This window comes from Zootoca vivipara, chromosome 10 (assembly GCF_965207765.1).
Source record: "Zootoca vivipara chromosome 10, rZooViv2.hap1.1, whole genome shotgun sequence".
Classification (NCBI taxonomy): Eukaryota; Metazoa; Chordata; class Lepidosauria; order Squamata; family Lacertidae; genus Zootoca; species Zootoca vivipara.
Window position 1 is genome coordinate 38289727 of NC_142593.1, and position 23602 is coordinate 38313328.

The 23602-nt window shown below is 42.4% G+C and overlaps 3 protein-coding genes across 8 annotated transcripts in view; 1 reads left to right on the top strand and 2 right to left on the bottom strand.

The window, feature by feature from the left end:
• Positions 1-3790, bottom strand: part of IPO11 (importin 11) — a 69693-nt gene extending 65903 nt beyond the window's left edge. Inside the window, exons 1-2 of the mRNA XM_035100450.3 lie at positions 3669-3790; positions 70-213 (exon numbers count right to left, since the gene is read on the bottom strand). Coding sequence (XP_034956341.1) covers positions 70-207 — 138 coding nt within the window. The 5' untranslated portion in view covers positions 208-213; positions 3669-3790. The remainder of the gene's footprint in view (positions 1-69; positions 214-3668) is intronic.
• Positions 3791-4854: 1064 nt separating this feature from the next.
• Positions 4855-15927, top strand: DIMT1 (DIM1 rRNA methyltransferase and ribosome maturation factor). 2 transcript variants are annotated; one of them, XM_088652980.1, is made up of 13 exons: positions 4855-4976; positions 5578-5673; positions 5822-5895; positions 7206-7292; positions 8350-8411; positions 8510-8603; positions 8703-8752; positions 10200-10323; positions 10468-10560; positions 12099-12163; positions 12814-12877; positions 12982-13088; positions 14367-15927. In XM_088652980.1, the coding sequence occupies exons 4-13, from the start codon at positions 7260-7262 to the stop codon at positions 14407-14409; spliced, it is 735 nt and encodes a 244-aa protein (XP_088509106.1). In that variant the 5' UTR covers positions 4855-4976; positions 5578-5673; positions 5822-5895; positions 7206-7259; the 3' UTR covers positions 14410-15927. The 2 variants fall into 2 exon arrangements, with proteins under 2 accessions (XP_088509106.1, XP_034956318.1); XM_035100427.3 differs by lacking the exon at positions 5578-5673.
• A 752-nt stretch (positions 15928-16679) lies between these two features.
• KIF2A (kinesin family member 2A) overlaps positions 16680-23602 on the bottom strand; it is a 47083-nt gene continuing 40160 nt past the window's right edge. For 4 of the 5 annotated variants that reach the window (XM_035100424.3, XM_035100425.3, XM_088652979.1 and 1 more), the window contains exons 17-20: positions 21069-21219; positions 19141-19242; positions 18433-18568; positions 16680-17601 (exon numbers count right to left, since the gene is read on the bottom strand). In XM_035100424.3, coding sequence (XP_034956315.1) covers positions 17516-17601; positions 18433-18568; positions 19141-19242; positions 21069-21219 — 475 coding nt within the window. In that variant the 3' untranslated portion in view covers positions 16680-17515. Of the gene's footprint in view, positions 17602-18432; positions 18569-19140; positions 19243-21068; positions 21220-21804; positions 21919-23602 lie in introns of all 5 variants that reach the window. The other variant, XM_035100426.3, reaches the window with a different exon arrangement.

Here is a 23602-nt window from a genome sequence, read left to right on the forward strand (position 1 = left end):
TCATCTTGACCAAGAAAGAAGTCAGGGGAATGAAGGTAAAAAAGGAAGCAATAATGACTTAAGACTTACCAACAATACTGAATAGAACCCTGGTTGTGTCTCCCACTGTTTCAGTTGTTCCTCGGCTGGTTTCAGCACAACGGTATCTTGACTGGTGGCTTGGGTCAAGACCTGAAGAACAATGCTACTGGCGCTATTGAGATCCATGAAAATCTGCCAAAGATATTTTAAGAGAAACCCATTGGCATAAGTATATACTGTACACTATTTACCTATTCCATATTGCAGCATTCGCAATTCGCCAGGCACAGTTTGCACCTGACTATTGGCCACTTGCGACCAAGTGAAGCTGCCTTGGCGCCAGGATAGTGCCTGACGCCTCCACCACCTGGAGGCGCATGCCTGGGGATCCTTGAATCTTGACTGTTTTCACACACTAGCAACACAACCTGTAGAATTCTATCCATGATATCTTATCTGCATAGTCAGAATAAATTTCAGAAACCAAAAAGTCATACTGAAAAATACAATTTTTGAGTTGTCTGACCCAAAAATGGCAACTAGGCATTCCTGTTTGGTGACTAGCCCTAGTTTTATGAGCCATTTGGTGCCTAGCTTATATATCTGAGTTTCTATATGGCAACTTCACCTGTTATTTGGAAAGTTAAGGATTCACTGAACCCAAGGCTTTAAATCACTATTTAATTGAACCACTACCGGTATGTATCATCTGAAGACTGAGAATATAAAGTGAAATCCAACATTAGACATGCTTACTGTAGACTTGTTGAAATCCAAGAATATACGTATGATACTGCTTTAAATGTAAGGTACAGATGGGGCATTGGTTTAATTCCACAAAGACAAATAATATGTGCATTTTTTTTAGAACTGGAGTCACACATATTAAAGAGAAAATAAGCAAACTATTCACATTTCCCTTGTAGCAAGATGCCTCTGAAACATTGAAACATCCTGCAACACTTAACCCTTCTCTGTCATTCCATGAAATGTCCAAGGTGGCTAACAAATATGAAAAGCAATTACAAATATCAATAATAATAATAATAATAAATTGCTCTCCTCCAAAGCACAATACACAGAGCAAAATCTGAATCAGGAGCAGCTGTCTCAACTCCAAAAACAACAAACAGAAATCTTACCCATTTATACAACCACAATATCAAATGCTTTCCCTGTTCCATTTTCTTAAGGAAACTAGTTCCATTTATAATTTCTCAGCTTCCAATCTGCTCTCAAAATGATCTACCCTGTTTCTCATATTTTAAGACATACCCATAAAATAAGCCATAGCAGGATTTTTAAGCATTCAAGGAATATAAGCCATACCCCGAAAATAAGACATAGTGATAGGCGCAGCAGCAATGCCGGCCGCGGCAGGAGGAGGAGGAAAAAAATAAGACATCCCTTGAAAATAAGCCATAGTGTGTTTTTTTGAGGAAAAAATAAATATAAGACATGTCTTATAATATGAGAAACACGGTATGTTTCAATAAAAGCCTGGACTGCAGAACTTCAGCATTAAACATACAGAAGGAGGAATTTTCCAGGCATATTTGCATGCTTTAGGCATCTGTTTCAGTGGGTACAAAAATGCAATTCTGCTGAACAGAGAATTGTAATTAGTTATTTTTCACAGAACATAAATTTGTTCTCAAAAGTCTTCCCCTTTTTAAATGTGAATTGCAGTGACCCAACTATCTGATTAAAAATAAACAGAAATAATAGAAGCTCAATGTTTCATTAGCAAGATTGCAAAAATACAACTTTGTCAAATTTAGAAGGGGAAACAATTTTAGCATAATTAAAAGTAAACTGAGAAGCAAACTAAAACTGCCCTACTAGGCTCACAATGTATACAAAAGGCAAACATTGACAGAAAACTATTCATAAAAAGTTATGTGAGCTTTCCTATTTATACCTCTATACTGTTGAATCAAGCACTACTGAGTTCAAAGAGGTGTATTCTCAGGTGACTATGCACACACCTACCCAAAGTAGGGCCTGTGTGAGTAGTTTGGTGCAGGGATACAAAAGGATGTAAAAAAAGCCAGAATGGCCAGTTCTAGTGCTTTATTTTAGAAAGGTGTAAACTTACACAACACAGCCTGCAGAGCCCTGCTGCGGGCTGAGGCAGAAGCAGCAAGCTTTGTCCTTGAGGTGTTAATATGTTAAGCTTATACACAAAGCAATGGAGTTGAGGGCAGGGAGTGAAGTGAAATCTTTGCATTAGCAGCACCAAGTAGCCTCCCTTGGGTGCAATGTAACAGTGTAGATGGAGGTCCTGGGCTGCCCAGATGACGAGATCATGAGGAGATCGCCCCTCTTGGCCTCACCCCTGCTCAGGCTGCACAGAAAAAGCATTTGGGTTCCTGAAATTCATCCTGATTGTGCAGATAAAATATAATAGATAGAATTCTACAGGATGCGGTAATAGTGTGTGAAAACAGTCATGATCCAATGTATGCATCCCCAGATGTCAGGCATCATCCTGGCATGCAGGCATGTTCACTTGATTGCAAGTGGTCGATAGCCAGGTGCAAAATGCGCCTAGCACTTGGCTAATTTCAAACACAACTCTTTTCCACATACATAGTTGAGTTCTCAATCATGCTATTATATTGCAATTCTGCACACCATGTCTCTAGTGTTAGAGTCATTATGTCTTCTGAAAAGTAAGTTCCAGAGAGTTTAAGGAGGCTCACTCCCAGTTAAGTGGGGCTAGGATTGCCGCTTAAGTGATTTAGCGTATAGTCTTAACACCTAGCTCAGGCATCCCCAAACTTCGGCCCTCCAGATGTTTTGGACTACAATTCCCATCTTCCCCGACCACTGGTCCTGTTAGCTAGGGATCGTGGGAGTTGTAGGCCAAAACATCTGGAGGGCTGCAGTTTGGGGATGCCTGGCTTAAAGAAATTAGACAGATGCATGGCGGATAAGGCTAGCAGTGCCTCCACCATCAATTCCAGAATAGCAGTTGCTGGAAATCGGGGTCGGGGTGGAAACTGCTCTTGTGCTCTGGTCCTGCTTGCGGGTTTCCCCACAGGCATCTGGCCGGCCACTGTGAGAACAGGATGCTGGACTGGATGGGCTGATGGCCAGATCCAACAGGCTCTTTCGAACCTTTTAAGGGACCAACAGTGCAAGGGAGCTCTCAGCATTCACCAGACGACTTTAGGGCAGGTCGACAAGGAAGAAGCTCCTACCTGAGGACAGGTGTGACGACCGTGTCCTCTTCTGCCACACTTGGCAGCCCTGCCGCACGGTCGTGACCCCCACCCCGCCCGCCACCGCCACCACCACCCCCGATTTCCCCCCACAGGTCGACCGGTACAGGCAGCCCAATGTGTCCAGACCTGACACAAGACACAAGCCCCCTTTCCCACTCCAGATCCTGAACGCGAACAAGTGCTCTGGACTCCCGAGCAGGGTGGGAAGAGGACTCGTATCTGGGAGCCTCCGGGCTCCTCGCCTGCTCGAGCGATGGCATGGCAGGCTGCCGGCCGTCGCCATCGCCATCGCCGCCCCCTCACGCAAGTGGACCTACCCTGCCCGGAGTTGTGGGCCGGGGGCGGCTCGCTCTGTGTGTGTGTCGCTCGCGCGCGCGCGCGGCCCCACTTCCTCCTGCCCTGGGCTTAGCTCCTTACCCGCGATCTCGGTCTCGCGCACGCGGAGCCCACTTATTCCGAAGCTCGCGCCACTAGCCGGGGCTCTCACACCGTGCCAGGGCGAGGCGGCGCGGCCTACTGACGTCATCGCGGCTCGCCGCCGCCCCCCTCGACTTCCCTGTTCCCTCCCTTCCCTCGGGTCGCCGTGGTTACCAAGGCCTGCAGCTGCTCGGGCGAGCGACCGGCGTTAAGTGGGGAAAGAAAAATTAAAATTAAAACTCGCCTGAAGGCCTCCTCTCCGGATATGAAGCGATCTGGTCTCTACGATCGTCACCTGAGGCTTTTCTTCGTGTGCCTCCTCCACGAGAGGACCAGAGAGTGAACTTTTCTGCAGTGGCTCCCCCTGTGCTGAATGCCCTCCCCGGGGAGACTTGACTGCCGCCTTCGTTACATATCTTTATGGCCTCGAACTCCGGGGGGGGGGAGGGGTTATTACTATTGTTTCTTATTACAGTATGTATTTTTTTGTTTTTATCTGTTAAGAAGCCACCTTGCGATCTTCGGTTGAAGGGCGGTGTACAAATTGAATAAACAAACAAGGTCTATTCGAAACGGTGATTTAAGACAAGTCTCTATCTTTACCCAAGTTTATATCTTCGGGAGAGAACTATACGGCGCTCGCATTTTATGGGGCGTTCTTCAGGCTGTGTGTCGTCCTCATCCCACCGCCACCCTCGCATCCATCCCTAACGGCTTTGGCCAGCACCCCGAGTTTCAGAGGGGCAACCTGTTCGCCTGCTGCAGCAAAACCAGCCCAAAGTCTTGCGGCAACTTAAAGATCAACAACTTTCCATTTACTGTCGTCCACTTCCCGCACCAAGTGTGATCCTAATGTGCGCGTCACAGTCCCCTCCCCAGCCACGTGTAGTGAGTGAGGAGGTGGGCCGAGCTTTCAGCCATAATAAACGTGCTGAGGTTTTTTTTAGGTGCCACAAAGCTCTGCTGCTGATTCTCCAGCACCAGGTGGCGTCTCAGGAAGGTGCGTAGGACCAATTTCTCGATCCACTTCCCACGGTCTATCATTTGCCTTATCTCTATGGGAGAGTCTTGATCGCGGTGCTTTTCGGGAAATGTAGTCGCCAGAAAGGCTTCGCCGTGTTCAGCGACTGAGTAGATAAAACTACTTGTCCCAGCAGGCAGTGCGCGTGACGGCTTCCTCCCCGGAACTCTCCGCGACAGTGAGGAAAGCAGCGTGGGCTGGTGGGGGTCTGGCCGCTTTACCGATCATGCCGAAGGTAAAGAAGCAGCCGCGCTCGAGGCAGCAGCGCCCAGAAGGAAAAGCGCCAGGTGAGAGGAGGAAAGACTCCAGCGGACGGAGACGGGAACTGGCTTTTCCCAGGTTCCTTTCCTGGCTCCTGATCTTGCCACAGGGAGCAGGCGGTGCGGTGTAGTGGTTAGAGTGCCGCCGGACCGGGGTTCGGTTCCCTGCTGAGCCATCGCCGTCTCCCAGTCTAGCCCAGCCTCGCGAGTTTGTTGCTTCGGATCGAAGGGTGGCATAAAACGTGTACTGTACTGTAGATAAAAACAGAGTTGTGAGGTAGCGGTTAGAAAGTTGGACTAGGGGTAGGAAGAGACCCTGTTTTGAATCCTCGCTCAGCTACAAAGTGCGCCAAGTGTCACTGGGCCAGTCCTGATCGCTCAGCCTCACCTACCTCGCAGGATTGTTGCGAAAGGTAAAGAGTAGAAGGAGAACTTTTATGACGTCCTGGAGGAAAAGTGGCATATAAATGCAAGTAAATTGGATTGCCACCTGTACCAGGCAGGGTAGCGGTGTTGTAGGCTGCTTAGGGAAGAGCAAAACAACAGTTAGCTTAGTTGTTTAGAGCTTGGTGTTTATAATGCCAAGGTCCCAGGCTTTATCAGCCCCCTGTATATTCCTGCATTGCAGCGGTTCATACTAGATGACCCTTGCGGCTCCCTTCCAACTCTGTGATTCCAGTTCTAAGATTCAACAGCTGGTCCTTCATGCACTCTTAAATTACAGGTGGGCAGAGGTAATGAATGTTTGACCTATGCTTTATTATAAAGTTGAAGACTACTGTATTAAAAGCCACAGTTCATTAACAAATGTAAACAGCACCCTGTGGCTAACTTTTCTTTTTGTTTGTCTACTATTTTGTCTTTACTAATAGGTATCAGGTTCAACACTGGACTCGGTCAACATATTTTGAAAAATCCTCTCATTGTTAACAGCATTATAGAAAAGGTAGGTAATAAGCACTTTCGATACAAAGAGAAGTGCTTAAAGGTGAATGAGTACAAATCTGGCTAAGGCTGCAGTTCTATGCTCACTTACCTTTGAGTAAACCTCAATGAAATCATTTGGCTTACAGTACTCCTAAGTTGACATGTATATGACTACACTGTGAAACACTATCGCTTGATTTCTAGAAATGAAGAATGATATTAAGAAGAACGATTAGCATCAATATGAAAATAATGAAGTACACCTTTAAATTTTAACAACATTGGCGGTATTCAGCTAAGTTTAATTGGAGCTTAGCTACTGAAATTAATGAGTATGACTAAGTTAAGTTCATTCATTTCAATACTTCTGCTCTGAATAAAACTCAGTTGAATGCTACTCATGTAGTGTAAAATGGCTTTAAATGATTTGTGTGTCTGTGCCCCAAATAATAAGTGAAACAGCTTTCAGCCTAACTCTTCGGAGGCTCAGGAGAAGGCTTGGTCAGATCCTGAGAACTCTGTGTAGGTCTCGAGTTGGGTATCTATGAACAGGTGGTGTCCTCAAAAGCACCATCCGCTTCAAAAAGCACCTTGCTAGATGATGAGAACCTAATAAGGGTGGGAGAGTGGCTTAGATGGGATTGCTCTAAGGGTGGCTACTTGTCTTCTCAACGTGTTTGGTTGAAGACCCTGCTCTAGATCTTCCTACAAAAAGGCCAAAAAGACAACTGACACCTTCAACTTCTTTCCTCCATGCCTCTCACACAAAAGCCTGTGGATGGGAAGCCAGAATGGTTGAGGTTGTTACTGAACTTCAGTAACATACTCTTCAGGTGTTGCTTCTCAGTAGCCAGGCATGTAGTTGTGGCCAGTCCAGATCAGCATGAAGGTCTGTGGCTGACATGACAACTAGGTCTGCACACCAGGCTCTTCAGGACCAGGTGGAAGCCAAGATGATGACTCCCCTTCTTGTTGTCGATCCTCCTACAGACTACTGGATCAGAGCTACTTTAATGTGCCTTCCGATATTGGCCCAGCTAGTACTTTTGTCAAGTACAATCGTACCTCTGCTTATGTATCCCTCTGGATACGTAAACTTCAGGTTGCGAATGCGGCAGACTCGGAAGTGTATACTTCCGGGTTTCGCCGCATGTGCAGAAGTGCTCAATCGCGCTGTGCGTGTGCACAGAAGGACAGCTCCAGTTACGAAGTTTTCGGGATGTGGCCGGGCCTCTGGAACGGATCCGGTTCGTAACCGGAGGTACTACTGTACTTGCTGCTTTTCTAAAACCAGTTTTTCATGTAATTTCCAATGTTACTCACTTTCAGGCTTCCTTGTACCCTACTGATGTTGTTCTAGAAGTTGGTCCTGGCACTGGAAACATGACAGTAAAAATGTTAGAAAAAGTGAAAAAGGTAAAGAACTTCCAAATAATAAAGATGTTCTTCTCTTTTTATTCACATTTGGCTACTGGGGGAGTTGGGAAGAGAACTCTTAGATCAGGCATCCCCAAACTTCGGCCCTCCAGATGTTTTGGACTACAATTCCCATCATCCCTGACCACTGGTCCTGTTAGCTAGGGATCATGGGAGTTGTAGGCCAAAACATCTGGAGGGCCGCAGTTTGGGGATGCCTGTCTTAGATTCTGTGCCTGAGTTTGCTTTTCCCTCATGTGTCATGTATTTTTGTGAGCCTGATGGTGACGATGGTTTTAGAATTTATTTTTGTAAGCCACTTAGAGAACCTTTTGGCTAAAGCACAGAGTATAAATGTTGTAACTGTGCAATGTGTGAATAACTTGTCTGTTCTGAATCTTCTACCATTCTGCTTCGTTCTACTAAACTAGTGGTCTAGTTTCTGGCTTGGTGATAAAAATGTGTATCTTTTGGGCCAAACTGTGTATTGTATTTCTTTATCCCCCTCTTTACAGATATGTTACTGAATTTCGTTTGGATTGTTCACTGAAATTGTATAAATTTGATTATAAATTTTGTTTATAGGCTTATTATAACATTTTCATTGGCAGATTTATAGAGCTTTGTTATCTGCTGAAATCAGTAGATTTGTTTTTTGTATGATGCTGTTAGCCACTTTGGGCTTCATTTCAGAGGGGAAATCAGGTAAAATAAATGAAATGAAAATGCTTCTGTAAAACACTTGGTTCTTATGCGGCTCACATTCCATCATGATTCTACATAGGTACAAAATCCTTCTACAGTGTGTATGGATCACACACGTAGTCATTTGTACAGCGGTACCTCGGCTTACGAAGGCGATCCATTCCACGGCGCTCTTCGTAAGTCGAAACCTTCATTTTGCGCATGTGCGAAGCGTGATTTTGCACTTTGCGCATGCGCAGAACGCACGTGCGGTGAAAATACTTCCGGGTTTGCTGACTTCGTAAGTCGAAACCTTCGGAAGTTGAGGCATTCGGAAGTCAAGGTACCACTGTATATTATTATTCTTTTTCAGGTAATCGCTTGTGAATTGGACGTAAAACTTGCTGGTGAACTTCAGAAGAGAGTCCAGGGCACGTAAGTGCAAAAAGTGGGTGCGAGGGTAGAATGATGCTGTTTTCCGCCTAGAACCTGTCTTGGAAATGTATTAATGGAATAATTTTGCTTTGTCCCAGGCCTCTGGCTAACAAACTTGAAATAAAGATCGGAGATGTGTTGAAAAGTGACCTGCCTTTCTTTGATGCTTGTGTGGCTAACTTGCCTTATCAAGTAAGGGCAAAACCAACCGATTTGGGGAAAGGGCCAATATAATTTATGGCTTGCAGTAATAAACCTACTGAAAATTAACACCACTTCTTTTGTTTTCAGATTTCATCTCCCTTTGTTTTTAAGCTACTGCTGCACCGGCCTTTCTTCAGGTACAACTATATTGTATCTAATAGATTTTAGGTGCTTTGACACATAATTACCGTATTGGCTCGAATATAAGCCGCACCCGCAAATAAGCCGCACCTTTAAAATTCAAGAGGAAAAAAAGACAATACCCGAATATAAGCCGCTCCCTTAAAATTGGGTTACAGGCTGAAAAATCGCTGCAGTTGGTAGAATTGTAACTCTGAGCCAATTTAAGCCTTTGATCTTGCAAGCCCGCAAAAGTTACTGTACAGTCGCTATAATCACAAATCACTATTCAATTGCTACAATTCCGCAGGCACTCACACCCGTAAATGGCAAATGAACAGTCTCAAGCTCGCAAATCGGCAATAAAAAGTTTTTTTGTTCTGTTTTACTGTATTTCTGTTTCAGTAGCGATATCATAAAAGCCAATTTCTGTAAGGTCGCGAATTTAAGCTGCACTTTAACTTTTCATGGTCGGAATTTGGAAAGAAAAAAAAAGTGAGGCTTGTATTCAGGCCAATACGGTAACTATGGAGAATGACTTGTATCCAGTGGTGTGTTTGCACTGGGCAGAGCAAACTTCGACTAACACAACAGGACTTCACCTTCCTCTCTGCAGACCCCACATGCTCTCCCCCACCCCAGTCTGCTCAAAAGGTGTTGGGGGGGGGGGGGAGTGCAGGAAATGAAGAGGAAGGGAAAGTCCTGTTAAGCAAGAAGGAATCTATTCATGTGTCGTTGGTTTCAACCCAGTGCATTGGTATTGGCAACCAACTGATCTAGAAAACAAATGATGAGCAATTTGTCAAGCTAGAATGCTAAAAACACTTTCATCTTTCACATTCGGAGTTATGATTAGTATGTCTCAGATGAAAGGAAGGTGTCTCTATGTGGATTGTGCACAAATAGCTGTTTGTTCTTGAAGTCGAAACGGCTAAGCATCGTCACTTTACATCTTTCCAAGTAGTCTGACATTTGGGGACTGAAGGTGGTTATTTTTGCCCTCCCATCCCATTTCCCAAGTTGAGTTTTCATTAGATTTCATCTGCAAATGATTGGCAGAAAAAGATACATGTTTTTTCCAATACAGGGTGGGGGTATAGATATTGAAGCAAAGTTGAAGTATCAGTAATTAACAGATATAAATCTGATGGAAGCAATTAATAAATAGCTGACGTGCCAGTCAAATGAATCTCCATTGTCGTTGACATGTCAGGTATTTGTTTGTTGCCATAATATTGTCATCAGCTGCCTTAAACATAGCGAGGAGGCAGTGAATGAATGAATGAAGGAAATGGTTTGAAATCAGGGTTTAATCAGAGCTTCTGTTACATTCACTGTGGTCTGTATCCTCTTAATATTCATAGTTGTGTGTACGTAGGCTACTGATGAATAAGTGTTGCTAAGTTGTTGGCCTTGCTTAAAGGCTGTATGGCTCAATGCTTGCAACTCATTTTTAACTTCCAGGTGCGCAGTCCTCATGTTTCAAAGAGAATTTGCTCTTCGCTTGGTTGCAAAGCCAGGCTCTCCCCTATATTGCAGACTCTCTGTTAATACTCAGCTCCTAGCCCGCGTCGATCATCTGATGAAGGTAAGGAAAATAAGCAATAGCAAAACTGGGTTTGTGGAATTTCAGATCAAAGGCTGGGGTCGGCAAGCAAGCTTTTAAGAGGCTGAAAATTCTTTTCTTTTCTTTTTCCCTCCCCTGAGAGCTAACTTTTATAATGATTAACAGGTAGGGAAAAATAATTTTAAACCGCCACCCAAAGTTGAATCCAGTGTTGTGAGAATAGAGCCAAGGAACCCTCCACCGCCAATCAATTTTCAGGTGAGACTCATCGATATTAATGTAATATGCATGAAAACAATTAATATGCAAACGTCCTCAATGTACTGTTTTGAATATTCTTCCCAAGATGGTATCGAAGCAACAATCAAGCAACCGTTGTTGTGAAGGTTGCCTAGCATTTTACAACAGGGATGTGTAACCAGATGTTTTTAGACTCCAGCTCCCTGCAGCCCCGGCAAACTTGGCCAGTGGTCAAGGATCATGGGAGTTAGAGTGCAATAGCAACAGGAGGGTTGTAGGCTCCCCATCCCTGCTTCACACCTTGTTAACATCAGTTATCTTAGAATTTTGAAGTGTCAGGCATAGCTCTAGTGGCTTTAGCCCAAACGTAGCAGAGTTTTCCTGCACAGCGCAGAAGCTAGTTGAGGTGGAAACAACTAGTCGGCTAGACGCAGAATAACTATTTACAGGATTTATTAAAAGAAAATAAAACCAGCAGAGTTTCTGCATACAAAGCAAAGCAAAATAAATCCTCCCTGTCTCTCTCTCTTCAACCATACGCAGCACTCCTACTCCTAACACCCAACAAGAAACAACTGTGCTAGCATTCCTAGATAACAGAGTTCAGTGCTGGTCATTAACCAATCAGAGAGCTGTTGCTAGGCCAGGCAGACCTTGGCTTTCTGCCAAGAGTAAATTGACACTGCCTTGAGTTAACTGTGTGAAGCAAGAATCTGTAAGTTTCCCATGAGAACCAATTATCAGAAACTGAACTAATAAGAAAGTAAGATGATGGGGTGGAAACTTTGAGTGCTTCTTCAGAGTATTATTTTGTGATTTGGAATGGTGTTGGCAAAACAAAACTTAGCCTTTAGAGAGGAAAGAGGAGGGCTAATCTCTTCCTTGTGGAAAAAGGGCAGGTTTCATTAGCTTGAATGAAAAGCCCTAACGGTGCTAAGCTTTGATGCCAAGGCTTCATAGTTTCCATTGAGGCTAAAAGCAGGGTGGTACATTGAAAACCGGAGTCCTCGTCAGCCTCCACTCTACCTGTTGAGATAGGCAAGTCTTTAAATATTGAGTATCCACGTAGAGACCTGTCAAAGTATCCCTTGGTTATACTGCATTTCAAAGCACATTCCTTGTGACTTGGGAGAGATTTGTAAATCCTGAATGGGGCTTTTCCTAGTGGCTTCTCTCACAGGGAGTTAAGCACATTTTGAATACCGCCATATCCTACTAGCAGGTAAATGGGTGGGCAACCTGTTGCTTGGACTACACCGCTCCTCATCCCTGACGGTTGGCCATGTTGGCTGGTGCTGAGGGGAGTTGGAAGTCCAACAACCTCTGATAGGCCACAGGTTCCCCGTCCCTGATGCAGAATTTTGAAAACAGGCAGACACACAGCTAATCTGCAGATTGAAGAAGGAAAAAGAAGAGGCGATATTGGGGTACGTGAGAGATGTATGGGAACCCAAACATAATGAAATGGGCACTGGGAGGCGTGGTGGGTAGCAGGAGCTCTGTAAACCCCTCTGAAAAGATTTCTTAAACGATGTGTATTTTTAATTTTTATTCAGGAGTGGGATGGTCTACTGAGGATAGTCTTTGTCAGGAAAAACAAGACACTCGCTGCAGTTTTTAAGTAAGTTAACGCATCTTGGAGGAAATGTTTGGTGTGCTGCTAGGCAGTCTCTTTCCTCCTGCAAGAGCCGACCGTTTCTCCTTGGCTGAATTGCTAATCATGCTGACCATTGTGGACTGAGACTGGGTGGGGTGTTATTTTTCTGGACCTTGGAAGAAGTGTGTATGTTTCATGGACAATAGGAAGCACTAGGCCAGATGACTCAATTGCTAAGAATTGTCCTGTCCCTCCATCTTTCATTAACTAAGAGCAGGGAATGGAGGGAGAAGGTGGTGGGCCTAGCTTCTCAGCATTTTCTTCCACCTCAGTCACTGGAAGAAGGGAGCTGAGAGCCAAAAGTCACCAAGACAAATCAGGGCTCCTCATGGATATATAGACTAGAGCAGGGTTTCCCAAACTTAGGTCTCCAGCTGTTTTTGGACTACAAAGCCCATCATCTCTAGCTAGCAGGACCAGTGGTCAGAGATGATGGGAATTGTAGTCCAAAACAGCTGGATATTATCTGGTACTCTCCAGATGTTTTGGGCTCCAGCTCCAGCCAGCAATAGCTTTCTTTGGAGGAAAATAGATTTGAAAAGAGAATTTTGTATTTGCCCACCCTCATCCCGAAAGATCTATACGTGCAACTTTCTTCTTCTTCTTCTTCTCAGTTCAAAAGCTGTGAAAAAGCTTCTGGAAAAGAATTATCGGATTCACTGTTCACAAAATAACTTGGTAAGCATTTCAAGCATTCCCCACCTCCCCCAAACAAGCTTCATCTAAGCATCAGCGTCTTGCTGCATAAGCAAAATTCTCTGCTTTCTGTTCTGTATTGACAGGAAATTCCAGAAGATTTCAGTATTGGAAGTTTCATACAGGGGATCCTAAAAGACACTGGTTATGCAGAAAAACGTGCACGAGTTATGGATATTGATGACTTCATCAGGTGAAGCCAAGGGCATTTCTTTCAAGCTTCGGTGCATTGCATGCTCTCCTTTAAACAGAGGCCCCCTATTTCCAAAATGAAAACAAAAATAAGTGTGGAGGGCAGGGGTGGGAGAGATTCCCCTTGATACCTTAGATGCTTCTACGCTTTGCCTTCCTTGCAGTGTGTTATCAGTTTGGCAGGCCACTCTTCCTTCCACATATGCAATGTCAGAGGAAGTGCTCTTGAGACCAGTCCGCACACACAAATGACCCCCAATGTGTAAATTGTACATCCTGGGGGTTGGGAAGGGAGCTTTTATGATTGTGCCTACTACTCCGCCACACTAGCTGCAAACGAGGCAGGCTGTTATTTTCCGAGCCCAGATGAGGGTAGCCAGCGGGTCTCAAACCCTTGGGGAGTTTGGGACTTCCCCTTCATGCAAAGGACAGGCAGGCTTTGGCAGATTGAGTGGATGAGACCGATACGGTAGTGGTCCAACAGTCAGGAAGGTGGTTTCTGCATGTGCTGTAGTGAGGAGCAGATGGAGTACCTTCGGAGGTTGACAGGCGCCGCCTGGGAGAAGGAAAACTCTGACCATAAACCTCTGCTGCCTTGCGGGACATCTTTGAGAGAATAAAAGGCTAAGGAGTACATCCTACACAGATCCTGGGTGGTGACCCTAAGATGGTTGGATGTTGCCTTGTTGTCCTGCAGCTCCTGGTGCCAAATGTATTTTTCTGCTTTCCGTAGGACCACATCAGCAAGGCTGAAAGGAGGGGTCTTGTCATCTGGTCCCTTGGACTGATGGCTGTAGGAACAGTTGCCATCTTGGCCCAACCATAGAACTGGGCTGCACTGATTTCAGTGGAGGAAATGAGGACTAGGTGTTTTCTCCCAGGTTCCAAACGGAAGCCAGAAATCCTGGATGGTTCTTTACTGCTTCTGAAGTCTTATACAAGCCCATATCTTCCCAACTGCTCTTAAATCATACCCCTACCAACTTTTCCACTGCCAACTGGGCTCCTTTGTGAGGAGGGACAGAGCAGGAACTGAATGACTAAATAAACAAAATTGCCACAGATCTAGTTCCGAGGGTAGCAGGAAGTAGGTGCGGTGGTGAAATTGGGGAGTTTTATATTTATTGGCTCCAAGACTTCAGAAGCAGCAGCTCAGAAAAAGGGAGGGAACTTTCTCTTGCCTTGGAAATTGGACCCAGAAGGACCCAGGATCACTTGCAAGTGGCATTCTTAATGTCACATAAAATGTCAGTGAGATATGAATATTTTCATTTTCCAGTGTTCTGCATGGCTTCAATGCAAAAGGCATCCACTTCTCCTAAAGGGAAGAATAAGATGGAAGAGACGCTGAGCAGCAATGCTTTTGCAAGGATGAACTGAACAATCTAAAGGTGGTATCAGAATTTCACCCAAGATGAGTGTGTGCTATGCTGCGCATGCACATCCAGCTGTTTAATTACCCCATTGGTGCAAAATGGGTTCTGAAGGACAAAGCCAATCGCCACCATGCCTTTGTTCTGCTCTGCTCCTTTTGGGTGTTTTTTTTAAGAGAACATATGTGATGCAGAGTATAAACTCTCCAGCCATGTTCAGGGTCACCTGAAATGCACCTTTCATTTTCCTTATTGCATTGTCTAAGCCACAGTGACCACCTGCTCCCAAGAAAAACCACCCCAACCAAGAATAACTGTTATGTTTGATATTACAACCCATATACTGTTACTTTATTAAATAATTCATGATCCAAGATGGAAACTAGGTTCTCTTAATTGCCAAACCCACTCCTTAGTTTTTTTGTGTGTGTCAAGTTCTGTAGTCATTCTTAGATGGTGCAATAAAAAATGCTTTTGTATCAGTGTTTTCCGCACAAACATTGAACATTTACAAGCACCTCAACTCTAAGCCACTGATCTGTTGCACACTTAGGCTTCAAGACTCATCTCCATTTTGCTAGTTTCTTACCTGAAGTAGCATAAACGTAAAGTTTAGCAGATGTGTGTATGAGTCACGTCAAGAGGTGTCCATGCTCTTTCAGATTCCTAATGTGACCCCTGAACATGCAGTTTAGTAAAAGATACAACTCCTTGAGGCTATGTATACCTGGACCCTGTCAAGCGGCTTGTGGAAACCAATAACACATTTGATAGTCCTCATGGCTGGTCTTACATTCGACTAGTAAAATACCTCATTCCATTCCAATAAGTGATTTCATTGCAGAATATTCACATGACAACTCTCCCTTTGGAAAGAACATTTACTTCATTAATTTTCTTTTCAGAGGAACTAATAAGTGTCCTACTTTCAGAGCAAGGAAGGCTTCCTTCTTATATATCACAGATAGGGTCAAGTCAATTTCTCCAGGCAGACCTGCTTTTTTAAGCAGAGATGGGATAGAGAAAAGCTTGTGCCTCTTCTAATTATGGTGCCACCTGAAGGCAGCTGGGAATTGCATCTCTTTTTTGGACACATCCTTTCCCACATAGACCTGCATTTCCTAGCTTGCATCTTTACCATACACTCTAAGGTATCTGAAGAAGTGTGCATGCACATGAAAGCTCATACCAATGACAAACTTAGTTGGTCTCTAAAGTGCTACTGGAAGGAATTTTTTTTATTTTGTAAGAGGTAGTGTGTCACTAGTGATATAGCTTGATGTAAGGCAAAGCTGAACAGAATCACAATTTCCTGATGCAAGGATCTTCCATGAATCTTTTCTAAAACATCCTAATGGTAGGATGCAGCTATGAAAGAAGACATTTTACAAAAGTTGTATAGAAGTAAAATTCTCATCTCTAATTTATATTTCAGTTAAATTTATTAAACACATTGTGTAAAATCTACATTGCTGTTTCAGTTTTCATGTTTACAGACAGGCGCTTTGTCACCATGATATGGCAAAGGGCTACCTTTCTATGGGGATTATGTTGAATACTGAGAAACTCTGGCTCATTTAAGCTCTCTTCTCATTGCTTTCCCTTTATTTCCCTCAGCCACAGCACAGATGGGCTTATGTTCCAGAAACAAACTATGAAACAGTTCCAAGGAATGTCTGTTGTTGATATGAGCACCTGGAATCTATCTTGGGAATAGGGAGAACTCCTAGAGAGGTCTACAATTCACTCTGACCAAAAAAAAATACATATAAAGGGTAACTTTTTTATATCAATTTGCAAAAATAATTGAAGTGCCACCATCTTAAAAAGTGCTGGACACACAGTGCCATTTGTGAAGTTTTCAGGCATCATTGTGGAATTTCTTCAGCATCAGAAAAGTTTTGTGGAGTTTATTGTGCAAATCCTCAAATGGTACAAATCCACCTCACTTTTCAGCTGATGGCACTGTACAAATGGAAAATATGCATTAGCTACTTTCTTTTAAAGCAACAGTACTAACTACCTGCGGACTACAGTTAATGCACATGTAAACTCCCATGCATCAGAAGCCAATTTTAGTCGTACGTGACGGGGTTACTTTGGTATCCTAGTCATTGGATACCTTTCCTGCCCATATGCAGAGATTCGATTGCACCTTATTCTGACATCACACTAGCACACATACCGTATATCTGTATTATCCTAAGATACAACTCTCCTTCATAATCAAGTACCTTTTATTATACATCCACTAATTTATAGATTTGCTCTTTACAAAGAAAATGTTAGAGACTCTTTATGGTAACTGAAATAAATCATGATTCCAGATTTTTACAGGGGGAAATGGAATGGCTTGCCGTCAATCCACACCAACATGTTTTTAATTCCAGGTCAATGATATGGCACATACTGTGAAATGAAGAACTAGTCACAAAAAATGAAAACCCAAACACACATTAAAATGTACACACAATAAAAGTAATTTACATTGACAAATAAGGAATGTCATTTATTAAGGCTGTGCTTTAGAGAGGACGTATAGGGTCAAGTCGCCTTGGTCAAGGCACAAATGGGAAGAGGTGAGCACAGCTGTCTAGAAGAGGAGGTATATACAATCACGGATGAGGTGGGCATGCATGCAAATACAAAACTGCACAGCTGTTCTTTGCAACAAAACGACATAAGTGAAACAAAATACTGTGAATTTTCTTTTTACAAGTCCACCATTTTACTTCATTATTTTTTAAAAATTGGCAAATATTTCCAAAACAAAATTCACAATTTTGAGTAAGTTAAAACATTTGAAACAAAAAAGTGCTTCCCATCTCCAAAACCTGCCTGGTTGTGCTATCTGGTCTAGAAGCATTTTGCAGACATCTTAGGAGTGTTCCACACAACTGAAATGTCAGCCAGGGGGAGAAGAAACGGGGCATTTCCACAGACACTTCAAAAGTTTTCGCTCTTTCAAGTAGTTGACTTCTTAGAGCTTCATTTCCAACCAACTGTGTGGTACAGCAATGAAGCCTCAGGCATCCTTTAGCAGCAGAATATTGCCTCAAAGGGCTCGTGGTCTCTTCGGATTGATCTGTTTACTGGCGTGCTCCTCCTCCTGTAGTGCTGAGCGGAAGGATTTCACTTTATCTTAAAACAGAAAGGAAAGTTATCAGCTAAATAATTTTAGCACGGTTCTAGTACCCAGACCTTGAGGCATAAAGTAGTGCCTTTTATTATTGGAAATTGCCTTGAATGTGTCAGCGTAGGAAGGCAACATATAAAATTACGTGTAAATAAATACTACATGCAATTTCAATAATGTACCGTATAACTAAAAACACATATTAGAACACACAGAGGTGTAATCATGCAACACATAGTACCAATTCCACTTTGGATCAAGTGGGAACTGAGCTTCCCATTCTGACAACTTTGTTTTAAGACAGATAAAATCAAAGCAGGACAACTGCTCCAAATGGAAAAGAGCTTGGTATGCTCTTTCAGCAGTTCATCCAGATCTATGTCTGGATCAAGATTTAAAGTCTAAAGAAGATGTGTTCGTCAGGACCAGTAATGAAATTAGAAGCACCAATAGATGCAAATTGAAATTTGCTCACTAGAGATTTTAGAAACCAGGTGTTTCTTTAAAAAGCAAGTCAAAAGAAAGGCTGCAATGGACCACGGCAGATAGAAATATATGATGCATTGCTATCCTGTAATTCTGCAGCAGTAATCAAAATGAGATCACATGCTACACTACTATACATATCGAAATGCTTAGAAATTTTAGCTCCTGAGATTTGCTTTATAAACCACTATATGACTGTCAATATCAGTTGGTTTTCTCCCCCTACTAAAACTGGCTTGTGAAAAATATATAAATCTTGAAACCCATTAAATGCTAATACAAGTCACTTGTCACTTTCAACAAATTCTTCAATATCTAAAAAGTATATCTAAGCAGGTATAAACACCTACCCCGAAGCTCAGTCAAAATGTAAATTTTTTGTTCTAGGATTGCTTCAAGTTGTGTAGCATATGAATCCACATCATAGTCTACTTCTTCTGTCATTTCCAAGAGAGCTTTTTCATCTTCTAGCCACCTAATAGATTCCTAATAAAAACCAAAGATAGAACATACAACAATCAATTGACAGGCAACAAATTGGGTAGTGCAATGCCAAACTTACCAAAATTAACAAACAATTTTGATAAGTTCAACAAACATTCCTACAATGGAACCTTTTTATAAATATCAAATACAAACAGTTTCCTGTTTCAATGATTTCCAAGAAGCTTCAGTGCGGTTCCGATAAGGACTAGGAAGTTTACACAACTATCAAGCTGCAAAGACACATTGGAAAAAATAAGCATTAAGAAAACTGCACAAAAACTGCAAGTGGTTTGTAGCTCTTTTCAAAACATTTTTATTGCCCCAACTGGGAAGTTTGACCAACATAAAAAATACTACTTAAGCACTTCTAAGGGCTTGAACATGCCCAGTGCCAATTCCAATGCCCACTCATTAACTGTTTCTGAAAATCTCTTCGGTGTCAATGGAACCTTGCCCTATGGGATGGGAGAAGTTGTAGCTTCAGAAAAACAAGCCCAAAGGCCCCTTGGTTGCACAGTGCTCAACAGTTCTTCGGATCCCAGCCTCTGTATTAATCAGCGCTCCATGTTTACCTGGAAGACAGCTCTGTGGTCTTCTACAACTTGCTCCTCCATTTCCACCATCTGTGACACAGCTTCATGGAAAGTAAACAACTGTGGTGATACTTCTTCCTCCTTTTAAAAACAATGAAGCTCAATATAATTCTACATTTCAAAAAACATTTTGAAAACAGAAGCTAACAGAAAGCAGCATGTTGAAGAACAAATGACAGAAATTGGTTACCCTTCTATCTAGCAACTAGCCAGAATAATGCAAATTAGAAAAACCAAGCTCAGAGTCAATGCAACTTTTTTATGGGCAACACCGATTACCAAAGCTGAAGGCAACTATCTAGGGAGGACCATGTCTATTTTAACCTATTTGTAAAATTCCCAGAATCATCGCTGCTTGGAGATAAAACACTGATCCATGACTCAGCAAGACAAATGCTTATGTTCTCTTGAACAAGGCTAATTCATAAGTTTATTACAATGTACAGAGTGCAGTCCAGTTTTGGGATACACTTCAGTTGAGAAAAACACAAAAATGGGCAATTGCAAGAATACACAGGGAAACAAAACTAGAGAAAAAAGAAGGTAATGAAACATGGTAACCTGAATCAATACAGAGAAAGAGATTGGCTTGTATAGGCAAGACATCCCCAGGAGAGCCTAACAAAAATATAATCTCTAGGGAATCCCACACAACAGTAAGAACTGACAGTTTCCCCAAATGCCCTTTGTTTACTGACTAAAATGCCAAGTTTAGTAATAGTATATTGTTACTCCAAAGGACCAATAAAATATTCTTCCATGCAGAAGCAACAGCATTATCTGCTCATGAAATATAAACAGTGAGAAAGAAACTCCAAAGAGCTGTCTAGCAAATTATTTGTATGGTCTGGAGGCCTGTGAGGACACCACCTTGTTGAAGCTAGGCAGGTTTGGACAGTGCCTGGATGAGTGACCGCCACATGTATGCCGCTGTATTATTATTTTCTTAGGGCAACTTACAACAAGATAACAGAAGGGTCTGGATTTACATCAAGGCAGGCACCAGTGAGCCACTTGGGGACAGGCATTTCATAGCCAGGTTACCCCACTGAAAAGGCCCTCACACAGAAAAGATCCTCAGACGTTTTTAAGGACTGGGAAGTACAGTGGTACCTCTGGTTAAGAACTTAATTCATTCCGGAGGTCTGTTCTTAACCTGAAGCACCACTTTAGCTAATGGGGCCTCCTGCTGCCGCCGTGCCGCTGGAGCACGATTTCTGTTTTCATCCTGAAGCAAAGTTCTTAACCCGAGGTAATATTTCTGGGTTAGCGGAGTCTGTAACCTGAAGCGTTTGTAACCTGAAGCGTTTGTAACCCAAGGTACCACTGTACTGGTACCGTATTGAGATATGATTATTCAGGTTCCAAAGCGTGAAGCAGCCCAAGACAGGGAGCAGTTCTGGTTGCCCCATCTCACTAAGGATATATTAGTTTCTCATTTCAAATATAGAAACATGCTTAGGAGGGCAAAGCATGAGAAGTTGGGTTTTTTTTAGTTTAGAAGGTAATGCTTGATGATAACATGAAAGTGGTTTATTAAAGTTGAGAGTATGAACAAAATTGAGAGTATAAATGGTTGTTTCATACTTGTTTATATGCATTTTATTGCTACGCACACGCACACACACACACACACACACACACACACTATCCTGAATGCTTGGCTGGTCATATCTGCCCCCTCCAAAACGTGAAACAAAATCTAGAAAGACATTTCTGTCAACACGCTATAATACAGGAGAATAATGTATGCAACATATGATTAGTTTCAATTTTATTTAATAGAGAAAGAGTCTAGACTATCCTTACAACACACCAAGCAACTTTATATCCATATACTAATAGGCTAAATGATTGCATCGCATTTTTACTGCAATAACAGCCACTGAGGTTTGCCAGATACTCACATTTTGTTCACAAAGTAGTTTGAGATCATCTCTCTGAGGTGAACTACCAACACCCCACTGTGCCTCCAAGTCATCAATCTGATTTGGAGCATGATGAACGATTGGACGGATATCACCAGCACCAGTGGGATCAACTGTCAGTTCCTTTACTCTACAGTTGCAAAGAAGGTGTTCATTTTAAAATTAGTACCGGTACCATTCACTTAGTACAGAAAAAAACCTTCATCAATTCACAGGCAATTCACGTAAATAATGGTGATGTCAACATCATGAATGAGTGTATCCTTAATAGGAGTGTACCCTTAATATGAGGAGTCAAACACAATATACTTGATTGCAATATTAAACATTGTGCTCACGCAAGAGTTTGAATCATTTATTATTTTATACTACAATTATTTCATATGCATTTAAAAATGAATCAATGTTGCACTTCAATTATTCAGATGTAGAATTGCTAGTACTACGAAAGTTGACATCACCACTATCTTACACATGAGGGGAAATAACAAGCTTGGGCATGAAATGCTTAAAAAGAAGAAAAGATGAATAATAATTGGGAAAATGAGTTGCAGGCCATGCAGTGTCACCACCTGTCAAACAAAATGGAAACAAAAAGGCGGTGATGACTCAAGACAGGGAGAGTAGGTGAAGGTTTGTCTGTAAAATTACACAGCTGAAGAGGGGGAAAAACACTAAAAGAAAATAGAGAGTCCATGTAAAGAATGAAGTAGACCTGGTGATCGAAGGAGAAAAGTCGTCATACTCATAGGAAGGAGAGAGATCAGAGCGACTGCCACTACCCTGTGAGAAGGGAATGTCCGAAGGACTAATTCCAAATTCCTTTACTCTGCAGCAGCAAGATACAGCAGCAAATCAAAAGAAAGTGTTCTTGTAAGGACAATGAAATCACAGCCTCTAATATTTAACCAGTCATTTATGCAACACGCTTGCTAGGGCACAAATAAATCTTGGCAAATCCTCCAAGAGAAAATAGTCATTACTACAAGGCGGGAAACTGAAATCAAAGGACGTTGGCTTAAGCAAGGTCATCCTTCAACAGCTGAGTGGAATGGAGCTGGGTGGAATGCAAGGATATTGTTCCAAGTTCAACATTCCCACTAATGCACCATACGGGTTTCCTTGAAAGTAAGCTTACTTTGTACAACTTCAGGAACAAAAACAAATCACTGCAGCTTTAGCAGACTATTATGACACAGGTCTTAGTATTATTCTAATCGTACACTTTACGAACTATGTGGTCATGCAGCTGATTCATAGAAGCCTCCCACTATTATATTAATATAAATGCTCAGAATGTGGTATATTAAAAACAAAGATCTCTATACTACTTACTAGCTAAATTGTGTAATACATAAAGCAAATTCCATGAACATTTATAAGACATGTCAAAGAAGCTAGTATTTCTATATAAGCCTAGTAGTGTCTTGGTGAACATCACAACATGCCTAGCATAACATCTGTCTACCCTGCTACAAAACAGCTGACATTTGCTGTTATTTCATCCAAGGACTGATCCAGAGATAAACTGCTCTTCTTTTGGAAGAAGTGATTAAAAAAAAACAACAACCAGCATTTAAGGGTCAAATATTCACTGCTGCCTTAAAGACATGCTAAACATATATCAATGGCATTATTTATAAATAATTATTAAAGGTAAAGGTAAAGGGACCCCTGACCATTAGGTCCAGTCGCGAACGACTCTGGGGTTGCGCGCTCATCTCACATTATTGGCCGAGGGAGCCAGCGTACAGCTTCCAGGTCATGTGGCCAGCAGGACAAAGCCGCTTCTGGCGAACCAGAGCAGCACACAGAAACGCCGTTTACCTTCCCACTGTAGCGGTACCTATTTATCTACTTGCACTTTGATGTGCTTTCGAACTGCTAGGTTGGCAGGAGCTGGGACCGAGCAACGGGAGCTCACCCTGTCGCGGGGATTCGAACCGCCGACCTTCTGATCGGCAAGCCCTAGGCTCAGTGGTTTAACCCACAGCGCCACCCAGTGCCAATTATTACTGCCTTTTAATTTGTTATTGATTTGAACAATTTATATAATGCTTAGTTATAAATGCCTGTAAGTGGTGTACAAGAAATGCAACACAATGAAAATAATAATTGGTTTAAACTAACATCAGAATTCAGTTAAAATGCCAGCCTAACTAAAATATAGGTTTTTATTTTAGTCTGCTTGTTGCTATATTTATAGGACACCTACAGATATTTCAGTATTATTGTCATAAGCTCAAGACCTATACTCCTGTTTCCAGACTGAAAGGATAGATTAATCAAACTGAGATGATGCTCAGCTGTGATCTGGAAATTTGAGGTGGGAGAACGTGTTTTTGACTCCACTTCAGACCTTCTGCGTAAAGTTAGGCCTGTCATCTTCAACTGTGAACTGTACTGGTATAAATGTAGTTCCTCATAGCAATTAAGAAAGTATGAGGAAGTTGGAGCCTGAAAAAAGACTTCTAGGTTTCAAACGCTGCTAGGGAATGCAAAAATATAATTAT